At 32.9% G+C, this 23,481-nt stretch overlaps 1 protein-coding gene across 8 annotated transcripts in view; it reads left to right on the top strand.

Moving 5' to 3' along the window:
• Positions 1-23,481, top strand: part of AKAP9 (A-kinase anchoring protein 9) — a 168,499-nt gene that overhangs the window by 30,938 nt on the left and 114,080 nt on the right. For all 8 annotated transcript variants that reach the window (XM_014553322.2, XM_006177783.3, XM_014553313.2 and 5 more), the window contains 2 exons: positions 17,018-17,272; positions 19,894-19,938. In XM_014553322.2, coding sequence (XP_014408808.2) covers positions 17,018-17,272; positions 19,894-19,938 — 300 coding nt within the window. The remainder of the gene's footprint in view (positions 1-17,017; positions 17,273-19,893; positions 19,939-23,481) is intronic.

Raw genomic sequence — 23,481 nt, 5'->3', positions numbered from 1 at the left:
TTAAGACTTTTTACAAAGAAGGCTCTTGATATTAATGCAGTGTCACATAATGCCTATCAAATAGTAGGTACTCACTAATTGCCTAATGAGTGAGCAGAATGACTATCAGTTAATGGGTGCTACTTTACTAGCATGTTGTAATTTAATAACAGTAATCCAGAATCTTGTAATTGAAAGTCTTTTATTGCTGTCATTAGAAATCAACTAAGTTGATTATTTCTGAAACTTTTTCAGATACTTGATTGTCTAAATGTCTTGTTCGTTCATTGGACTGAAATATTGTATTTGATAATCTAGTTTTACAAACCACAACTTGTAAACTATTTTCTTGGTGTTTCGCAAGCTGTTCATTGAAAAACTTCCTTTCTGAATCTATAAATGATCACTTTTTAAATTACCTTTAATGCATACAGTGTAGAATACTTTACAAAATGTTTTATACCAACTAAAATCTGCAGTGATAGAATAAGTTTTGGCATATGTATCCATTAAAATATTTCTGCAGAAACTTTCTGATTTGGGAAAATGCCCCCACATAATGCCAGATTAATAAAAATGTTACTGAAGAAGCTATATGTACTTATTTACATATGAAGACACCTGAAAAAAATGCACCAAGATATAAATGATGATTGTCTCTGACGGTGTTTAGTATTTATCAAATTCTCTGCAATATATTTCTTTAATGACCAATAAAAATATTTAAATGCCATTTTAAAAAACAATAAAAGCTTATCAAATAAAGTATGATAAAGAACACATTATAGTGTAATCCTGGAAATATAATTCTTAATCCAATGCTGCTTTCATTGTATATTTGGGATTCTGTATTATTAGATGTTTATAGATGTCCTTTCTGGTTTTGTAATTCTTTTTCCTTACTGTAAATTCTCATTGCCATGAACATGCTCTCCTTGCCTTGCTCCATCTCATCTGCCTCTTTTAACTTACTCTTTCACGTTTGCTGTGACTAGAGAACTCAGTAACTGAGCTTTATAGAATGATTTGTACTAGTCAGGCATTGATGGAGCCTGGTAAATGGGCTTTATGACAGTTTAGTTCTTCTACTGCTTGTGATGTTTTGGTTTGCCCTTGTATTCCTCAACTACTTCTTTAGTGTTGATGTAGCAAGAAGCCTGACCCATGATGATGTGAGACATTACTGCATTAAGTAAATATTTTCAGAGCTGGGCTAACCCCATTTGCAAGGTGTTGAAGGGCTAAGCACTACAAAGACTGTCCTTGTGTTGAAACAGACTATTTTAACTCTACTTTAAATGACTTCATTGTTTTTTCCAAGTAAAGTTATTTATAATATTATATAAAGTATTGTAATATTAGCAAACAAAATCAAAGACAGTTGTGTATTTAGTATAAAATGATTATTTCTGTAAATTCATGTTAAATATACTTTTTAACATTCTACTAATATAGCAGAGTTCAGTAAAACCAAAGTTTTGTACCAGCTATTCAGTACTTAATATAATTGGCATTGTTTGTTAAGTAATTATTGAAACTTGCCTGTTGCATTCAGTACATAAGTAATTATATGAGTTTTATTTGTTTAATGAGCATTTTCAGTTTGAAAAATAGTGCCAATTGTATGCAAAAAAGGACAGTGCTCTGTGCAAGCTGTGTATTAGGTTATTGCTAGCAAGACTTTTGGAGGGGGGTAGTAGTTAAGTTTATTTTTTAATGGAGATATTGGGGATTGAACCCAGGATCTCATGCATGCTCAGCACACGATCTACCACTGAGCTACACGCCACCCTCCCCACCCCCCACCCCCCCAAAGCAGGACTTTTCAATTACTGTTTCCGCTCTGATAGACATAGTTATGGTGAAAAATTGTTCTGTACATATTTCAGATCCACCGCTCCACCACTAAGAAAGTTGCTCTCCATCCTTGTTTCTTTTAAACTTTCTAGTTTTTTATTCTTATATGTGGCATACCTTACTTAGCTTCAAAATGGATACAGCAGTTTGATACCTTCATCTACATTATTATAACAGTGATGCATTGTCTGTGACTTAAAAACTACTTCATGGCCTTTAGGCTTTGTTGAAAAGGCAAAACAAAACATGATTTTAAAAGTAATAATATGGAGGAAAGAATGGGCAGAGCAGGTTTCTTGAAGTGTATATTGAAGAAAGATTTTTAAGGCAAAGCCAAGAAATGGCAGGAACAGGGCTAGAGAAGTGGTTGCATAAAAGAGCTGTAAGATCAAATGAAGAGAGACTTGGCAGGGAGGTCTGGTGTCCTGTAAATGAAACTGAAAGTTGAATGAACACATGGAAAAGAGAAAATGAAAAAGATAGGCTATATCCAGTGACTGGAATATGACAAGATTGGGGCAAAAATTATATTCAAACAAAACACCTCTTATTTTTATATATAAGAAAGTTTGTAGTAAGAACTAAACTAATACTGCAAAGTATCTACCTGTTACAGGCTACTGATTATTGAAATGTAAGTGAATTTCTCCTAATAAGGAAGCTAGAGAAAGTTCTCATGGTATATTGTTAAGCATTAAATGATAAGGAGCATGATGTTTATTTCTCGGTTTCCACTGAAGTTCAAATTTTAGGCATCTAATTTCATTGGTTAGCATCTCTTTAAAAACTTTAATTTGGAAAAGCTTCAGAATTTTAAAAAGTTTATAAACTCATAAAGGTTGTTTTAGATCTGGGTGTGTGTGTGTGTGTGTGTGTGTGTGTGTATGTTTATGTTTATAATCCTTCTTTTGCCATACTAGAAAAAGGCAGTAGGACTTTGGAGACATTTATTTACTAATTTGGTCAACTAACATTTTTGAATGCCTACAGCTGCAGCTTATGAACTTTTACCTAGCAAGCATTTATTTAAATTATCATGAATTCTGTGCCTTATTATTTGTGGGAATAATCCTGTCATAGTTCATGATTCTCAACAGGTGAAGAGTAAATAAGGTAATAATTGAGAGCTTTTTGAGTTCTTCTGGTGCTAGATTATAAAGAAGCAATGATTTTTTTTTAATTGAGGTGGAATTCACATAAAAATTAAGCATCTTAAAACAAACAGTTCAGTGGCATTTAGTACATACATAACATTGTACAGCCACCACCTCTATCTAGTTCCAAAACATTTTTGTTGTCAGAATAAAGCTCTGTATCCATCAAGAAGATACTCTTCATTTCCTTCTCCTCCCAGCCTTTAGCAACTACCAGTCTGTTTTCTGTTTCTATGTTTACCAATTGTAGATATTTTGTATAAAAGTAATTATATAGTATTTGACCCTTAGTGTCTGGTTTTTTTTTTCATCTAGTATAATGTTTCTGAGATTCATCAGTTGTAGTATATATTAGTACTTCACTTCCTTTTATGGCTGAATGATACTCCATTTTATGTATATACCATATTTTGTTTATTCACTCATTGATGGGCATTTGAATTGTTTCTACCTTTTGGCTATTGTGAGTAGTGCTGCTGTGAACATTTGTATATAGTATTTGAATACCTATTTTCATTTCTCTTAGGTATATACCTAGGAATGTAATTGCTGGATCATATGATAATTCTTTGTTTTTTAAGGAACCACCAAACTATTTTTCCATAGTGGTTATATCCATTCCTACCAGCAGTATATGAGGCTTTCTTCATGTCCTCACCAAAATTTACTGTTTTCCATTTTTTAAATTACAGCTATTTTAGTGGGTGGGAAGTGGTATCTCATTTTGGTTTTGATTTTTAATTTCCTAATGACTAAGAATGTTGAACATCTTTTTATATGCTTATTGGCCATTTGTCTGCTTTGGAGAAATACCTATTCAAGTCCTTTGCCCATTTTTAAAATTGGGTTGTTACTAACTTTTATGTTATTTTTATTTATTATATTCATATCACATCTATTTTTAAAATATGCCAAGAGAGAGGGAGGGATGGCGAGAGAGAAGACATGTACTCAGGCAGGTGATAGAGAGGGGCAGAGAGAGACACACATCTCCAGGAGGATTGTTTTCTTTTTTTAACCCCAGCCTTCTGGGCTTTGCCGAAATTTGAACTGTTGCTTCCGTTGAATAAGTTCTTGGTGAGTTGATTAGAGCATGGTGCTAAAGTTTGAATTCTGTTTGGACCAGTGAGTCATTTCATTCCATGGCCAGCTGTTTTACAAGTGCATGCAGTTGGTCCAAGGGGCACCTGTTGGGTTTTTGGCTGATCATTACCAATCCATTTTCACTGTGGGGAAAAAATAGCCTAATCTTCAGTAACAGAAAGATTTGTCATTTTCATATGTGAACGCAATAGGTCTATACAGATATTATATTAGTATAAGATATTTTTGTTGTCCTGTTGACTCCCCTTTTACTTCTAGTGTTTTTGTGGTCATGGTCACCAGAATATAACTCGGGATACTTAATCTTCATGTACACTGCACAAAGCTTTGGTTGATTTGCACATGAATTTAACACTGTTCCAGAAGTGGTTTTGCCTAGGTTATTTAAATTTATAGATTCTTTTGTACCATGAAAAATTCCTTTATCCTCTTTGTTCATGAACAGTGTGCTGTTTGTTTTTAGTTCTATCAGGGTTATGATTCTTAATGCGGTTTGCTATTTACTGAGATTATTATGTGTTCTAAAAGTTTCTCTGTAAGTCTAAAAATTTTTTTCCTTTTAAGAAATCATTTCTTAAAGCCACCAAAGTTATTTGTTTTTCTTTTAAGAGGTCATTTCTCAAAGCCTTCCAAATGATTGTTTTCAATAGTAAGAACTACATTAAACTTTACTGTTCAAAATCCTAATTTGTAGATTTTTTTGAGGGGGTTGAAGGTTATTAGGCTTATTTAATTATTTGTTTAATGGAGGTACTGGGGGTTAAACCCAGGGACTCATGCATGCTAGGCATGCACTCTACCACTCAAGTTATACCCTCTCCCCCTGAATCTATAAAGATTTGAATTTATAAGTTGTATTAATTGAATACGTTATCTGAAAAGCTAACAATATAAAATCTAGAATACACTTTCCTTCTATTTCTTGATGCTGAATGCGTAAAATTAGTAAACAAAATTCCTTGTTTACTAAGGATCATTTATTGTGAACGCTGTGATTAGGCTGTATTTATTCCTCAAGGGTCTCACTTTTTCAAGTTGATATTGCCTTTTTGTTTCCCTAAGGAAGATAGGGACAGGGACCAGTTATAACTAAAAATATTAGTTCTTTGTATTTATCCAAAAGCAAGTTTAATGTATCAAAGTGTGTAAGAGGATGTAGGAGAAAGAGATTCAGGGGATTGTGATGGATGTCAGGCAGTGTTCTGAGTTAATTATCACACCATTTATGGTTGTTGACTGTGTATGTTGATTTCTTAAGTCAAATAAATAAGTAGATGTTCTAAAGGGCAAAGTAATTAGCAGTTATTTTCTGGGAGTTTATATATGAAATAATAGGTTATGGCTGAAAGTTATAGAAACTTTTCTATTCAGAGACAACTTTATAAATACTGGAATTTTTATGTAAAACCTTTTATGTTTGCCAAACTAATATTTAATTTTTAACTTGTATAAAGTTTTTTCCTAATCAAAATACATGTCTGAGCATTTCTACTCAGTGACTTCCCTTTAACAAGGGAACTCTCACTTTTCCACTTCAACCAATAGCAATTTCTAATAGAGTTTGAGAAAAAGAGAAGATAATACTTTGTTGTTTTTTTTTTTAAGTTGAGAAGAATATATATATATATTTAAATCAAAGGGTGAAATGCAGTATAAGTAATTTTAATTGGTTTCAGTGTTTTACTCTTATGACGGAAGAATCTATGTAGTCTTTTCCTCTAGGATTTGGATTTAAAAAATTTTTAATGTTTTAGTTTTCTCTTTTCTGTCTTATGTGCCATCATATTTTTGAGGCTCAGTAGTTCATACCTATTCAGAAAAATCTCAGTTGAAAACCAAAACTTTGAATTATTCTGTGATCATTTTTCTATATCCTGTGCACTCATAATTGAATCCCATTTTTTTTTTATTCAAAATTCATCTCATACTTAACCTTTTTCTTCCTGTTCTAATACCACTACCCAGTAAGCCCACACGACCTCACCTTCTGTTTGGTTTCCCTGACTCACTCTCCTTTACTTTTCAGATCCAACCAATCACCACATTTTGCTGATTTTACCTTCTGAATATTTCTTGATTTATCCCCACTTCTGTTTTTACCTCATTGTCTCTCACATGGACAATGGAAAGGTTGACAGTGGAAGAAAGAAGAGTATGAATTTGATAATAATAGTAGCTACCAACTTTTGAGCACTTTCTAATGCTAGGGTTATGCTAAGAGTTTTACATTCATTATCTCATTTAATCCTTATGACTATTTTAGGAGCCGTGGGTACTGTTTCTATCCCTGTTTTATAGGTGGGAAAACCAGAGAGGTTAAGTAAATTAGCACAAAGTCATATTGGCAGAACAAGGATTCAAACCCAGTCTTTCTGGCCCAAGAGATTGTATTCTTAACTTCAGCTCTACACTGGCTCTTAAATCCTTGATCACTGTTTAGGAAGGTAGGATTGAGAGGCCTTGATAATTGGTTGTAAAAGTTAGGAGAGATGCTATGATCTGAATGTGCCTGTCCCCTCAAAAATCATATATGGATAGCCTAACCCCTAAGGTGATGGTATTAGGAGGTGGAGCCTTTGGGAAATTATTAGGTTATGAGGGCAGAGCTTTCATAAATGGGATTAGTGCCCTTACAGAAGAGAGACCCCTTGCCCCCTTCCACTACGAGAGGCTATAGTGAAAAGATGGCCAACTGTGAACTAGAAAGTGGGCTCTCACCAGACACCAAATCTCCTGGCTCCCTGATCTTGGACTTCAGAACTGAGAAATATACTACCCAGTCTATAATACTTTGTTATAGTGGCCCAAACAGCCTATGATCAGACTTCAGTTTTCTGACTTGAGCATCTAAAGGGATGTAGGTGCTAGTCTCTGAGACAGAGGAACATGGACAACTTTGGGAAAAAGAGCGTTTGAGTAAAATGGGTCTCTGAGATAGGAAATGTGACATATTTGGAGGGTAACAAATATTTGAGTAAGATGAATATGAGTTTTGTTTTGGATCTGTTGAGTTGGAGATGTCTATAAGATATCCTATAGAAGTGGCCCAGTGTAAAATTAAATATAAATCTGGAGTTTAAGACTCTCTAGGCCATGATAGAGATAAATATTTGGCTTAGAGATAGCTGGCCGTCTAGGGGTGGGGAGTTTACTCAAGAAAACTAAGTGGGGTGCATACTGAGAATTGAATTCTGTGGAAACACCCTTTTTTATTTATTTTTAAAGCAGGTGGAGAAGTATCTGCAAAGGATACTGAGATACAAACTATTAAGAAAGCTAGGATATGATGTCTGGGAAACTAAGGGAAGAGTTTCAAGTAAGGAGAAGTAGCTGCTTGTCAAAAATGAGAAATCAAGTGTGATGGAGACTTTGAAAAATGACCTTTAGCTTCTGCAACAGTTGGTCAGAAAGGGAAACAAGGAATTTAGATTGCTGTGGGATGGGGAATGAATGGGAGTCAGGCAAGGGTGGTGAATGCTGTGTACCTTTTCAAGGATTTTTTTTGTGAAAAGCAGTATACTATAAGCTTGGACTAGACCAGACCTTCTGAGATCAAATCCTGGCTCTGCCATTTATTAGCTTTGTGACTTCAGGCAAGTTGCTTAACCTCTTTGTGCTTCTATTTCCCATCTGGAAAATGAGGACAATAAAAATAACTGCTTTGGGTTATTGTGAGGATTCAGCTAATACATATAGAGCTCTTAGAACATTTTCAGATTGTAAAAAATATTCAAGAAGTATTAGCCATTGTCATCATTCTCATGCCAGGGCATAGAGGATAAAGCCATATAGGAGAAAATTAGGTTGGAGAAATAGACTGGCATCGGATAATGAGGAGTCATACTTGTCAGTTGACGTGATATGGATTTTATCCTAAAAGTAGCTGAAAACTGTTAAAGAATGTGTATTTGGCATGTTTAACCTCTGAAGAGGTTATTTCCAAAAAATACATCCCATATTCAGGTAGGATATGCGCCTCCAGGTGGCAGTTGCATGTTACTGCTATACAGATGAAGCAGTAAAATCATGTATTTGTGTTTTTAAATATAAAATATTAACTGATTAAAACAGCTAAATGCAGGGACGCTAATTCTAGTATGGCTCTTTTGTCTCCCCAAAAAACTGATTAGTTAAGTGAAGGGGAGAAAAGCAGAAGGTTACTATAAAGATAGATTTTAAAGTAAGTTAAGAGAAGTATAGTTGGGTCTCATGGGAAACTGAAAAGCCATTTGGAACCAATGCCATTCTCTCTATCATCTCTTACTTCACTTTCACAATATCTGATACTCCTCTCTTTGCAGGTCAGCTTCCTTTGCCTGTGTATCAATTTGCACATGATCAAAAATTACAGGATGGGTCCCCAAATCCATTCTATTCAATGGAATTGTTTCCTACTATAGACACTTAAATAATTTTTCTCTCCTCCTTTTTTTTTTTTAAATAGTGCGAATCTAGTCATAGAGTAAGCATGTTGCTTAATGATTCCCAAACTTTGCTGCACATTAGAAGCACCTGGAAATATTGAAACAGTTTCAAAGCCTAAGTCATACTCCATCTCCAAATCAGGAAATCTCAGTTGGAGCCAGGACTCACTATTTTTTCAATATCCTCAATGTGCAGTAAAGTTTGGGACCCACTGACAGCCACTTTGTGTGATTCTGCTACACTAAGTATTACACATCTTGAATTCTTTTAAGCCAGCTACTTTACTTGGTGTGCAACTGAAGAAGTAGGGATGATTTAATGTCAGAAGGAAAACTGTTTGTGTTGGTACAGAGAAAAGTATTTCAGTCTGCAACAGGACTAGTAGTTTGATCACGTTAAATGTACTTTGTACGTGATTTTAGGGATATTTGTATGATTATTGCATCATGCACTGATTTAAAAGTTCTTCAGTAAGATTCACCTCCTCTCTTACTTTCTGGACATTTTTCCTAAATCTTTGTTCCCTCATTCCAAGGGATGAATCTAACTGACTTATCTCGTCTCATCAGACTAGAGTGGGAGGAGTGGCTGGGGTGTCCCGGATGGTAGAAGCTATGAGCACTGGCCACTTCCCTCTGGAGGAAGTTCTACATACTTTAAAAATACTTAAATATGTTTCATCTACAAAAGAATACATATCAAATATATAGATAAGAGAAATGATTTTTTAAAAACTACCTCTATGCCAGTTACCCAGTTTAAGAAATAGAGACATTCAAATACATTTGAAACCTTCCCCAATCTAATCCCACCTCTTCACCACCTCAGGTAACTACAGTTCTGAATTTTGTTAATCAGTGCCTTGCTTTTCTATACAACATATGTTTACATGAACAATATATTAGTTTTCCTGTTTTAGAACTTAATGGTATGTTGTAAGCAGTCTTCACTGATTTGCTTTTTCTTCAGTATTATGTAGAAGACGTTCATATCTCATACTGTTCCTTTATAGGAATTTACCTCATTATACGTTCTTGTATTAATGAGCATTTGGGTTGTTTCCAGTTTTTCTTACTATTACATACACTGCTGCTGTGTTAACTTTTGCCCATTTTCTGATGCATAACATGTGCCAAGGGCCCAAAGGTGTGCAGAGATTGTGAACCCATGGTCCCTCAGTCCTTGGGGAGTAGTGACTATGTTGTGGAATGGGGTAGGAAGAAGAAGCGAAGTCAGAAAGCAAACTGATATTTGTGTGTTTATTATACACCTGGTTTCATCACATGAATGATCTCTGACAAATCTACCTTGGAGATGCTGATGGGCACTGAATACCTGACAGGGCAGGATGGGCCATTGTACTGACCAGATACAGCAATTCTTTTCTTTTTCTAAGTCAGTATGTCCTATAAAAAATATGTGAGTATCAGAGAAGATAGTAGTCTCATGGCTTATAGATGAATATCCTCAGCTAATAAGCTGGCATGTATTTATGCTGCTGAGAGAAAAAGCATCTGATACAGATATACCTTGTTTTAGGGATTCTCCTTTACATGAATTGCCATTTATTTACTAATTTTTTTTATTTTTATTGAGATTAAGCTTTATATTATGTAAAGACTAGATAATTTCAGGGCAAAGTGCCATTCTTCTCACCATTCATTGTTAGCAATAAGTGAGGTGACAGTGAAATGAAACAGAAGTAGGTGGCATCTAAACAGTGAGGTATAATGACCTGTTAGCATTGGAAGTTATGCTTATGGGGTGTAGTAAAGATGTCTGGAGAGGCTGATGAAAGAAAACAGCAAAATTCCTGGGATTTCTGCCTTATTTTTGTCTTGTGGGATGAGATTTTTGGTAGATGTGTAGTTAAAAATAGTGATACTAACATACGGGCCAATGGTAACTTTATTAGTGAATATTCTTTACAGGTCTGTTTGGGAGGGAGGCAGTGAAAATCTTTCAGAAAAGAAAACAGTTACCCATAGTTTCATAGCCTACTAGTAATCACTGTTAACAGATTGTTGGTTCTTTGTTTCTATGTATATTTTTAAACTTAACTTGCATCATATTCTGTGTGCAGTCTTGGCTTCTGTTTTCTCCTGATTTTATGTTGAGAGCATTTTCCCATGTAAAAATTTTTTTGGAAAACATCTTTGACAGCTACATAATATTACATTATATGGTTGTGCAGTAATGTAACCATGGATCTGATATATCATTTTAGTTTTTTTTTTTTAAAAGAAAAGATGCAGGTATTCTGAACTTCTTAAGGAATAAATCTAAAATTACTGCTTAGTCGTGGTGCCTCTTTTCTGTTAAAATTTATCTCTTTTGTACTCAACAGATATTTATTGAGAACTTATGTGTATTCACTGTTCTAGATTTAGAGTATTAATAGGCTTTGATTTTGATTAAAAATTCCCCCCCCTCCTGGAGCTTACCTTCTAGTTATTTGTTCTGTAATAATAATTTGGCTTAATATAATCAGTAACATGAGCCTAAAACAGTATTTTGATAATTCTATGTACTTAGAAGTGATTTGTTCTAAACATAGTATAATCATTCCACTTTGTATTCTATAGCATTGTTGTTTATTTGGGATCATTTATTGAATGTTTATTGAATTGTTTCTTGAAGCAATAATTTTTATAATGTAGAATTCTAGCTTTTCTCCCATATGATTAAGTGAGAGTACAAGAAGAAAAAGGAAAAGGAACAGTTGATAAAAAATTTCCAAAGTGGGCATTAAAACTGGAAGATACTTTATTCATTTATGTATGTATTTATTTATTGAAGTATAGTTGATCTACAGTATGACATTAGTTTCAGTGTACAACACAGAGATTTAATATTTTTACAGATTATACTCCATTTAAAGTTAAAAAATATTTGTTATATTCCACATACTGTATGATATATCCTTGTATCTGATTTATTTTATACATCATAATTTGTACTCTTAATCCCCTACCCTGTATCTGGCCCCTCTCCCCATTGGTAACCATAGTTTGTTCTCTATATCTGAGTTCGTTTCTGTTTTGTTAATATTCATTCATTCATCTTATTTTTTAGATTGCACATGTAAATGGTAACATATAGTATTTATCTTTCTCTGACTTATTTCCCTAAGCATAACACTGTCTAGGTCCATCCATGTTGTTGCATATGGCAGAATTTCATTCTTTCTTATGGCTGAGTAATATTCCATTGCATGCTAACACACACAAGCACACATATACCACATCTTCTTTATCTATTCATCAGTTGATGGACACTTAGTTAGTTTCCATATATTGGCTATTGTAAATAATACTGCTGTGAACATTGGGGTGCATGTATCTTTTTAAATCAGTGTTTTTGTTTTCTTTGGACATACCACATAGGAGTGGAATTGCTGGATCATGTGGTAAAACTGGAAGACATTTTAAAAGAGCCTTCTAATCTACCTCTTCAATGTACAGTTGGAGAAACTGAGTTCTGTTGAGGTTAAGTAGCTTGTCCAGTGTCACATAGAACCTTATTAGGGTCTCTGTAGATACAACAGTTCAGTACTTCATTATATGTAATCCATGTTCTTTTTGAAACATTATTTTCATTCAAAAAATATTTTGCCTACTATGTGCCAGACAATGAAATGTATTAAAATATGTAAACTTCAGATGATTTTTTTAGGCTGTAGAATCTGTTTTCTTCTTAGACATGAAGATTTTCAAAACTTTAAGGAAAAAATTCGCATTGAAGGAGACTATAGGATATAAAGAAGACTCCTAGCTCAATAATGTAAAGTTCTGTGGTCTTTTCCATATCTGACTTCCTTGGGTCTATTGGCATTGTTATTTTCTAACAGTTTGTATCTTTGCGATACTTTTGGAAAATGTGCTTCAGAGAATCTTTAAAGTGTTGCTTTTGTCTTCTTTGCTTTCAGTTGCCCTACTTCACCTCTACATACAGACTGTCTTTGGGTCAGCTGTGTTAATATTTCTGTTTTCATAGTTAGGCCCCTGGAATTTTGGTGTAATAGTTTCTACAGAGTTCTTGTGCAACATTCATTAAGAAATATTACAGAGGTTTAAAGGCAGCACTGACAAGTACAAATAGTCACCATAATTAGAATTAATTAGGGTTTTTAAAATTTTCTACAGCCAAAACATAGAAAATAGCTCTGCTTACAGCTGTTTTTAAAACGAGAGAAAGAACATTTTTAAAAAAAGTTTATAATATTCTTTTTGAGGTGTGTGTGTGTGGTGTGGGAGGTTGTATGTGTGTTTTTTCCCCAGTGTTTTCAAAAAATTATTTGTTGATTGGTGATTTCATTTGTTAATGCCTTTAAATTTCATATTCTAGGTTTAATGTTAGTGTTTTTAAGTTTAATGACGAAGGAAAAGAGCTCAGAATGCATGGAATGCAAATTGGTATAAAGGAAAGAATACTGGATTTGGAGTTAGATGTTCTTGTTCTGTTCTGTTCTGCCACTTACTCTTGGGCAAGTAACTCATATTTGTCTTCAAATCTTACCTTCTACATTCTATTCTTAGTATTTCCTGACCTCTCCCTACATCCACATCCAAATTCTTTCTGTTACAGACTTTCTTTAGTACCTACACTTTTTCTTCACAGCACTTTTTATCTCTTGAAATGACAGATTTCCATGTCTGTGTTTGTTTAATTTGTTCTTCCTACTTGGATTACAATTCATAGGAGTAGGTTTTATATCTGATTCATTACTACCTGTCCTGTAGGTAGTAATTGGTAATTGTAGGAAGGCAATAAATATTTGTTAAGTAAACGAACTACTCACTACTACCTATAATATGCCAAGTTTTTTCCTTTATAGTTATAAAAATATAAAACTCTACAACCACACTTCTTATAGAAAGCCTTTTTTTGGGAAAATCAGGGCAAGAGAGGTTCCCATACCATCTCCTTAAAGATATATAGGACTGTTGAGTTCACAAAATTGTACACTGTTATCTTGTTTCTCACAACTTTTATGAAATATTAGGCTGGCTGGACTAAGAGATCCTACTGTTAGGACTGTATATTTCGACTCATGTATAGCATAGTGCCTGGCATATAGTAAACACCTGATGAACTCTAAAGAAACAGAACAGATTCCAATTAGTAGTTTTGGGTTTTTTTTTTTGAAGTGACATTTAAAAAATTTGGCATGTTTTTTACAGCATTTAAAAAGATCCTTGTTTTATTCAGGATGATCGTTTATAAAGTAATTAGTATTGAATTTATGGAGTAAATTATTAGTCTTTTTTACTTAGTCATTTATTCATGTTCTCGTCGGAGTAAGACATTTGCTTGAGATCTGAATTAGTTTTGAAAGACAAGGATATATGGTCATAATATCTTTCCAGTAAATCTTGCAACTATTTCTGTGCCTACATATGTTAACATTTTTATAATTGGCTTCCAAATAACAAACACAGATGGCTCTAGTCTGAATTTTCAGCATGTTTTAGAATAAATGTTTTCCTAGTAATTTAAAGTGATTCATTTCAGTATCAGATGATTAGCTAACTGAGTAGAATTTCTGATTTCTACTTGTCTGCTAGCTTGCCATTTTTCAGATTTAAAACAAAAATGGCTCAGCTACCTATAAGAAATTAGATTTATGATATGATCTTGTTCACTCTATCATGGTTTTAGCAAAACAGAGCTCTTTCTAAAAAGCTGTTGTGGGTATTGCTTTTCTGAGGATTTAATTTTGTTATTTGTTTGTTTGGTTTTCTGTTTGTTTTGCCTAGTGGGGGAGAGATTATGGTGAAAGGGATTATTTTGTGTTTTAATTCATTTAATTGCCACCTTGAATTCTGAGACCATTTAACTTTTTTATATAGTGGAATTAGATATGCCTATTGTATCATTTTGGTTCTCAGGTTTTATGGAACAATGCTTCAGATGATTGCTTAGTAGTAATTTTTCTGTAAAAGATATATCATCTTTTTTCACTCAACATGTATTTATTGAGTACTGTTCTAGATTTTGAATATCTAGCAATGAAAAAAAGTTCTTTCATGGAGTCCACCTTCTGGTTAATTGTCCAGAAAAAATAATATGACTTCATATCATCAATAACATAGGTCTAAAACAATGTCTTGGTTGTTTTATGTCCTTAGAAGTGATTAATTCTAAACACTATAACAGAACAATTCTACTTTTTATTCCTTAAGTAGCTATTATTAACTTTTTCATTTGGGTTCATTGAGTAATGGATACTGTTGTCTCAAACAGAGGTTTTTTTTTTTTTTTTAAATCAAGCTTTTTATAATGCAAAATTTTAGTTTTCCCCTGTGTACATATAAATATTAACTATAAAGTATATATAACCTAACAGAGTTGGAATTTTAAACAAAATCTTCATCTTTATCCTAATATCTTCTGCTCCTGAATATATATATATATATATATATATATATATGTTTTTTTTCTGAATATATTTTTAAATATCCAGAATGTCATTATTAATTTGGGGGGGGGTGCATTTTTTTCTAAGGAATCTTTTCAAAATGATGTGCCTAGACTTTTGATTCTATTTACAGATAATATATAATAGTGTTTAAGTTGGTTTCTTTTTAAGAATGAATTTGCTATCTAAAGTAGTTTAAATGCATTCCAGCAGCTTAATAATGTACAAATAGAGGCAACTGGTCTTGCATCTGTTCCTTAAGCAGATAGTACAATAACCAGCTAGTTGCTAAACAACTGGGGAAAAAATTTAAATGTGAAATATTTTTATATTCTACAGGGTCAGTGATTAGATATTTCTTATTAATTGGACATATTTATTAAGTAAATAGTACATATCTATATACTTTTCATCTACAGCAGATAGAAGTATAACATATACTGTATTATTCTGTAGATTCTAGTATTTGTCATATATTTTGATAGTTAATGATACCAATATCATTAAGATTGCTTTAATACTTTGTAGCATAAGAAATTTACTGGCTTTCTTTTTAATTGGTCTAATTTATAGTTTTATAATTAATATGTTAGTATATTTCTTCTTTTTAAGGCGCAAAGGGCTTATACCTAGTCCTGTCGTTTGTTTCTCTCAGAATGACTAAGAGCTCAAATTAAATTTAGGAGTTGGTGTTAAATAGTTACTTCGTATAAAATTTAGCAGATTTATTGCATGAAAAAGGACATTTCAAATGAACATAAGGAAAAGTACCTGTAATCTCAAATTCAAAGACAGACCAAAGTTTTATAGACCAAAGTTTAATGGTTCTAGCCTTCTAGAATTTAACCATGCCTATGCATACAATGTTATTGAAATTCAAGGTGGATATAATTGTTGAAGACTGTGAGCCTGAGGCTTGCCTTGTTTTTGTTAAAAGAGATGCACATAATTTTCCTTTTATTAAAAAAGATTATATTTCAGTATTATACCTACTACTGTGTCATAAACATGTATTATTAATAATGCTTTACATTAATATTTTAATATTAATAGTGATTTGCATTAGTATTATTTTTAATTGAGTTTATCCCATGTTGCTCAAAGTATGTAATGTATACTTCTAATTTAGGTAGTGATGTTTTACGTGATATCCTGATCCACTATTAAATAACAGCAGATAGTATTGTAAAACAGTTATTATTCTTCCAGGTTTCTTTAAGTCCATCTGCTTATGACAAGCCAAAAGTCTGCTTGATGCTTGTAGATTCTTAGCACCCCTCTAACGCTTGCCTATTTCTCTTAGAACCTTCAGTAGTATATCTAGCTAAAATTTTAATAATATAGTTTCATTTTTCATTGTATTCATTTTTGTTTTGTATTTTCTTTTAAAAAAACCTGCAAGTGATACTGTCTTAATTTATAACAGGGATAGAAAGTCTTCTTTTAAAATAAATTTAAATAAGAGAAGTTTACTAGTTAAAACATATTAAAGTAAGTGGTAAATCTAGGTACCACTAGAATATGGCAGAAATCCTGATGATGGCGTGCAAATGATTAAGGGCTGAGAGGCACTATTGTTTGAAATTGAAAATTTAATTTTTTCTCATTGTAAGCAAGGCTGCAGTGATCGTTTCTGTAGCTAAATCCTTTTACATTGAATAATTAAATTTACTAGTATAAGTAAATAGAAGTCCCAGAAATTCCACAGAGCAAATGCATTTGGAGCTCCTATGTTTTTATATAATCTCTCATCTAGAGATTATAGTCTCACTGGACAGTGAAATGAGAGTGCCTGTTTTTCCTTTTTCTATTCAGCTCTGGGCTAACTTTTTTTTCTTTAGACATGATATTTTTAGTTCTTACTTCTCAATGTTTGTGTAGCATTCATTCAGAAATACCTAGTTTCTTTGCAATTCAGTAGTCATTCTTATATTAAAGACAGTAACAATTGGCCTTTATTTTGTCATCGTTTTAGTGATGATTTGATCCTTTAGCGAAAGTGACTCCAAACCTGCTTTTTTCTTATGGTGGTTAAGAAAAATTATCTTTGATAATAATGATTTTTTTTTTTCTGTAGCTTGCCCAGTTTCGACAAAGGAAAGCTCAGTCTGATGGGCAGAATCCTAAGAAGCAGAAAAAAAAGAGGAAAACTTTAAGCAGCAAACATGACATGTCAGCATGCCATGCTGTGAATATTGAACAATCACAGAGTGATGAGATGTGCATAAATAGTTCTCAGAGATTAGGATCAGCTGTGACTCCTGAATCCACAATAATGAGAACTTTACACAGTGGAGAAATAATTAAACGTGACCAGGTCTTCTCTGTCGAAGTAAGTATTCATCCAGATTTTTAAACATTAGCGTTCTAAATGAAAAGTTGTTGTAATGACAGCACTCATTATTAGCACCCTATGCAGTTTCTGTGAGCTTGATTCAACAAACATTTGTTGAGCAACTATAATACACCAAGGATTGAGCACCAAGGATACAGAGGTAAATATGACAGTCTTTGTCCCTTAGGGGTGTCAGTCTAGGGGGGAAGGCAGATGTGTACTCTGATTAAAGCTGTGCTAGCAACAATGTCCATGGTGCCCTAAAGTACTATGATTTGGGAAAACACCCAAATCAGTCTTGTATGTGTTATTTGGGAAAGTTTCCTGGAAGAGTTAATAGATCTGAGTCTTGAAGTGTAAATTTAGAGTTAGCTAGAGGCAAAGAAGTAGGGGAGACACCCTCTGTGCCAAAGAATCAGCATTCGCAGAGACATGAAACAGTGTGATATGATTTGGAAACTGTAAGTTGTTTAGTTTTAAATGGATTACAAAGTGATGGGGATGAGGTGGTGGTAATGGTGAAGGAACAGAGATTGTACCTGGCCCATAGAAAATTTTCCTCAATAAATGCTAATTTTCTTCCTCTCCTTAATGATGGAATTTTCCAGAACAAGATGAGGGAGAAATTAAGAGTGGATTGGTGGTAATGGGATGGTGGATCTACCAACTAAGACCAGGAGTAGAAAATGATGAGATGCTTACAAGGGAAGAGTGTTGGATGAGGCACATGAGGATTATAATTTGAATTGTGCCTTGGCATATTTATGTGGAAATAGAAGGCTCAAATATAGGGATTTGAGCTTTATTCAAGAGTCAGATGTTATATAGGTTTATTATTCGTCTTAAAATGGTCTTACTGAGTTTTTCCAACATAGAGTCTCTTGAGCATTTTGGATATGTAGATAATGTTTTTGATTTTATTCAGATATCTTCAAATACGCTTTCTGACCCTTTCCTCTCCTGAGTCTCCATTATGCATTTGTTAGTATGTTTGGTATTGTTGCACAGATCTCTGATCATCTGTTCATTTTCTTTATTCTTTTTCTCAGACTGGATAATTTCAATTGAACTGTGTTAAAGTTTGCTATAATTCATTCTTCTTCCTCCTCAGATCTGCTATTAAACCCCTCTAGTGAATTTTACAGTTCAGTTATTTTACTTTTAACTCCAGAATTTCTCTTTTGTTCTTTTACAAGTTTTCTTTTTTCGAGTTTTCTCTACTTGAAAAGGCATTGTTTTTATAATTATTGTTATAATTTACTTTTTTAGACATTATTTACTTATTTGACTTTTTAAAAAATAGCTAATTTAAAATCTTTGTCTATTAAGTTCATCTGTGTTTCCTCAGGGACAGTTTCTACTGACTGATATTTTTCTTGTGTATGGGCTGTACTTTTCTTTTTCTTTATGTATCTTATAATTTTTTGTTAACATCTGGATCTTTTATGTAAAATAATACGGCAACCCTGGTGCTTGATTTCGTTTGAAGACGTATTATCATTTTCTGCCTAACAAATAAATAGCTGGGCTCTTTACCCAGTAGAGTTTCAGCATTTCAGGTACAAAGTGTCTTGTTCACCATTTTATCCTCAGTACCACAGTTTTTAGTACACAATATGCATTTAATCAGTAGCTATTTAAAAGGCATAAGTGAGTGAACCATGAAGACTTGCATTATGAAAGTATTTTAGATTTAAAAGAGGGTCACGTAAGTTAAGAACCACTGCTACAGAATTTTAGAATAAGGGTAGGCTTACTTCTGTTCCTGGCATCAATTACTACATCAGAGAGGAGGTAGACTTAGTCTTGAATGATGAATACAATTTCCGTAAGTGTAGATAAGAAGGGAGACAGTGATAGTTCATATTTGTTGAATGAAAAGGTGAAATATCTGGGTCTCTTTCCTCACTTGTAAAATTAGATTCTTAGATTAAATGAGAGTGTGAACAGTGAACGCAGTGAAAATCTAGGTTTCCCCGTTGTCTCTTCGTAGTACTTCTAAGCTGAGTGAAAAAGCCATTCATTTCTTCCCAAAATCCCAGGGATGTAAGGATGAAGCAGGAATGTCTTTGAAAGTTTTTTGTAAGCTGAAGAGGTGTTAATAGTAACAAAAGTTATTTTTCTTCAAGTTGTTACTACTTTTCTAGGATCAAGATTTGATGATTCTTCTTTTTAAAGAAATTGAACTTTTTTGATGAACATTTTAGGGCTTTGTTTTATTTAAGAGATGCAAAAATTTGAGGGATGATATCTTTTTTGGTGCTTTTGTCTTACGAGTGATTTGTAGTGTATTAAAGACACTGTGAAAGTATCTCTTGATAGTTTTACATTTAAAAAATGGCTAATAATAAATTTCAGTGTGTTATTTAGCCATTGTGACTTATACAGTGAAATTTTTAAAGATTTCAGTAATCTTTTACTTGTGTTTTAGTAATATTTTTGTGAGTTTTCTATCATAAGTTACCAATAATAATAGGGGCTAACAAGTCGTACAATATTTGGGGGTGCTTAATTATGTTTGTGAGTTTTCTATCATAGGTTACCAATAGTAATGGGCTAATAAAGTATAATATTGTGGGGGAGGCCTTCATGTAATCAATTTTTTCTTTTTGTTTTAGCCGGAAAGTGAAATTTCAACCACAGCAGATGATTATAGTTCAGAGGTAAGAATAAGTAATACTATGATTAACATTTTATATTATTTTTGAAATTATTATTGATTATTACTACTTTGTTACTTGCAACTCACATTCTGTATTTTATAAATATAATAAAATATAGCATAACATGATATAAATGACCTAGAAAACCTGAAGTTTATGTTTTTCTGACATAACCCTTTTTTCAGATTATTATATAAAGTCTTAAATCTATTTTAATAGCTTGCTCCTTAATTAGATAGAGGCTTTGTTTTAGTTTTTAGGAAAGTGTTTGGGCTTCTAAGATACATGATTGTTATAAGATATCCATATTTAACACAGTAAACATTTCATATTATAAGCTATTTTTTTTTTTTTTGAGTAATGCTTTTTACAAACACTTGATTTCTAGTTGATTATGTAAATTCATTTATGGAACTTAGTGTTGCAATAGTGATTGTTAATTTAGGTAATAAAAGCTAATGTAGGCATTGGCCACTATAGGAAATAACCTTTTTTATGGGTTAATAAACATGTGTCATTTTATCTTTTTCATATTCTTTCAGATATGATTGTCATTTTTTTGGTTCAGTATTTGAGGACAGGACATGGAAAACTTTCTTACTCTAAATGGTTCACCAACTCAAGTGTATTCTATAAGTTTTGAATTACTGTAGGGTTCTAATGGAAAAAAGAGCTTCATGTACTTAAATGAACTTACTGTTTTAGATTGCTAATGGGAGTAACAACTTTTACACTTCAAAAGTTTAATGTGTTTAAAAGGTGGAAATATACTTATTAGTGATCTGGTCAAGAAAATAATTAACCAACATTAAATAAATAAATTAGTGCCCAATTTAGTTGCCTCTAAGGGAAGTATGTTAATTTAGAATCACAGCTTGCAATTCAGAGAATCTGCCCTTGTGACTTTAAATTTGGGGATTACATATGAAAACACTGCTTTTCTCTTCTATAATACCTGAATTCTTATAGCTCGTCTATCTTGATTGAAAGTTTAGGATGGTTTGGAGCTTAAATTGTCTGTCTTTTGGGCACCCCAGGACTCTACTAAGTATATTTTTTTCGTTATACTAAAGTGAAATTTTTTATAAGCCAGATGGCTGCAGGTCAGACCATCTCATACATGCCTGTGAAATTTGATCAAAATTTATATAGCCATTTTCTCACATTGGGATAAGACAGTAAAATTTAATTTTTATTAATGTAGATTTGACAGCAAAAGATATCAAAGATTGTTATTTTCGGGTTCTCTTTATGAAAGTGTAAATTAACAATATTGGAAATTCTTGTTACACTAAGACCTTTTTTTGCTTGAATTTTTTAAATTAAAAAACTAGTGAGGATTATAATATGATAAGGTCCATAAAAATGTGTTGAAACTATGTATCTGTGATACCTAATAAATATGGTATGTTTCAAAAGAAGGTATAAATAATTTTAAAACATAAGTCCTAGTGGGTAAAAGTTAGCATGTTGACCATATTTCAACAATAAGAAATCTATCTTACATATATATGTGTGTGTAATTTTATGTATTTACGTATACATTACATATGTATATAGTTATATACATGAATAATTATGCACATGAATAAATTTATACATATTCATCCATATATATTTTTTCAAACAAAAGTTTCAGGAAAGATACTTTACTATGTGACTAATCTCTGATAGTTTTTCTTTTTAACGCAGGTTACAGAAACTAAATCGATTAGCTGATTCATAACTTGAAAAAATAGTAATTTTGAAGGTTACATTGAAAGATAATTATGAAATAATTTTTGACAGATTTGACCTAATTTTGAGTCATAACCCTTGTAATATTATACATGTTGGACCTGGATTTACAACGGATTATACTTTGAGAAACTTGCATATCTCACTGTGTCTATAGAAATTAAGTGGAAAAGTTGATAGTCTGCAAAATGTTTAATGATGTCTCAACAAGATTGCTATGAAGGATGCTGCTTGAAACCATGATATTCTGGGCTAGTTTTGGGTCCTTAGCCACTCCATTTAATGACATTGTACTGGTTTGACCGAGGTAGAATTTCAGGGGACTTCTAAGCCACGTTTGCCCTTTCAGGAGGCAGAAAAATTATTAGTAGGTTAAATGTATAATACCGAGGAATAAATTTCACACTGTAATACTCTTCATATTAGAACTCATTTCTGAGTAACACCTCAAAAATGAAATTCCTTTCTAGGCAACATGTATATTATAACTTCACTACAAGTATCAGATTTGTGAAGTTTAATGATCTTGGCTATTCTAGTTTGTGTTTGAGTGTTCTTAAAATTTCAAAATTGTATAGTTTTAATCATAGGCCACATAATTAGTTATCTTGTACTTTATCTAAATATCATTGTCATTTTTCTGGTACATAGGGAAATAAGGTGATGTAAAAGAGCAGGGTCTTTGGAGCCAAGAAGTACTGTGTTCAGATTTCAGCTTCATCACCTCTGAGTTGTATGAACTTGGACACATCACTTAAAATCTGAAATACAGTTTCCTTACCTGTAAAATGGGGGAAATAATGTCTGTTTCATGGGGTAGTTTTGAGGTCTATTTGATATTTTTGGTATATAAAAAACGATCAGCAAAGCATGTTGTTTTTTTTTAATTGCCCTTCAATAGAAATATGCTTTTCCTCACACTAAGTTTATATGAAATGAGTGATGAGAATTCTTTTAACAAATTATTCTTAGGAGGATTTCAGATTCTGATACTATATATTTAATTAGAAATTATCTTGGAAATTTTATGTATATAGATATGATATGAGTTTAATGTTCTTGACTTCTGTGGCTAGTATGTTCCTTGGATTGAAAACTGGATTCAGGTCTCAAAAGAATTAGATGATTTTATCCTATGACCTACCTAAGATCTGTTCTGAATAAAGATATATCCAATTATATATACTAGAGGAATCAGACTAAATAAAAAATACCCTTCTTACAAATTAAATTATACATAGTCTTTTCAGTTCTCGATGAAGGGACATTTCATATGCAGAATGCCATATTTACATGAAAAAAAATTCTTTTTTGACTTAAACAGCAGTTGTTTATTTTCTCAAAGTTCTGGAGGCTGGGAAGTCCAAGATCAAGGTGTGGGCACAGTCAGTTCTTGGTGAGATCTCTCTTCCCAGCTGATAGATAGCCATCTTCTCCTGTCTACTAGCCAGAAGAACTCCTTCTGAGTCCTGAGCTACCAGTAAAACCTGGACGAGTATAAACACTAGGGGATCCAGACTCACCACCATCTGTGATTTGAGAACCATGTAGCGCTTATCTCTGTGATACTACAGAGGCCACTCACCATCCCTCCTCCTCCCACGCATCCTGCTGAGTCTGAGATGCTGGTAGTGGCTACCAGATATGGAAACGATTCCTACTGCCTTTGCATGTCTATATTCTGGAAAACCTCAAATTGAGAATTTCATTTAAATTGATTGTGGGTAGGTGGTGATTCTGAGTGCCAAACAGCTATTGATTGAGTAGCTCCTATGCTCCAGGCTCTGGATAAAGCAGGATGTTCAG

This window comes from Camelus ferus, chromosome 7 (genome assembly GCF_009834535.1).
Source record: "Camelus ferus isolate YT-003-E chromosome 7, BCGSAC_Cfer_1.0, whole genome shotgun sequence".
Classification (NCBI taxonomy): domain Eukaryota; kingdom Metazoa; phylum Chordata; class Mammalia; order Artiodactyla; family Camelidae; genus Camelus; species Camelus ferus.
This window is presented reverse-complemented; position numbering and strand designations above follow the sequence as displayed.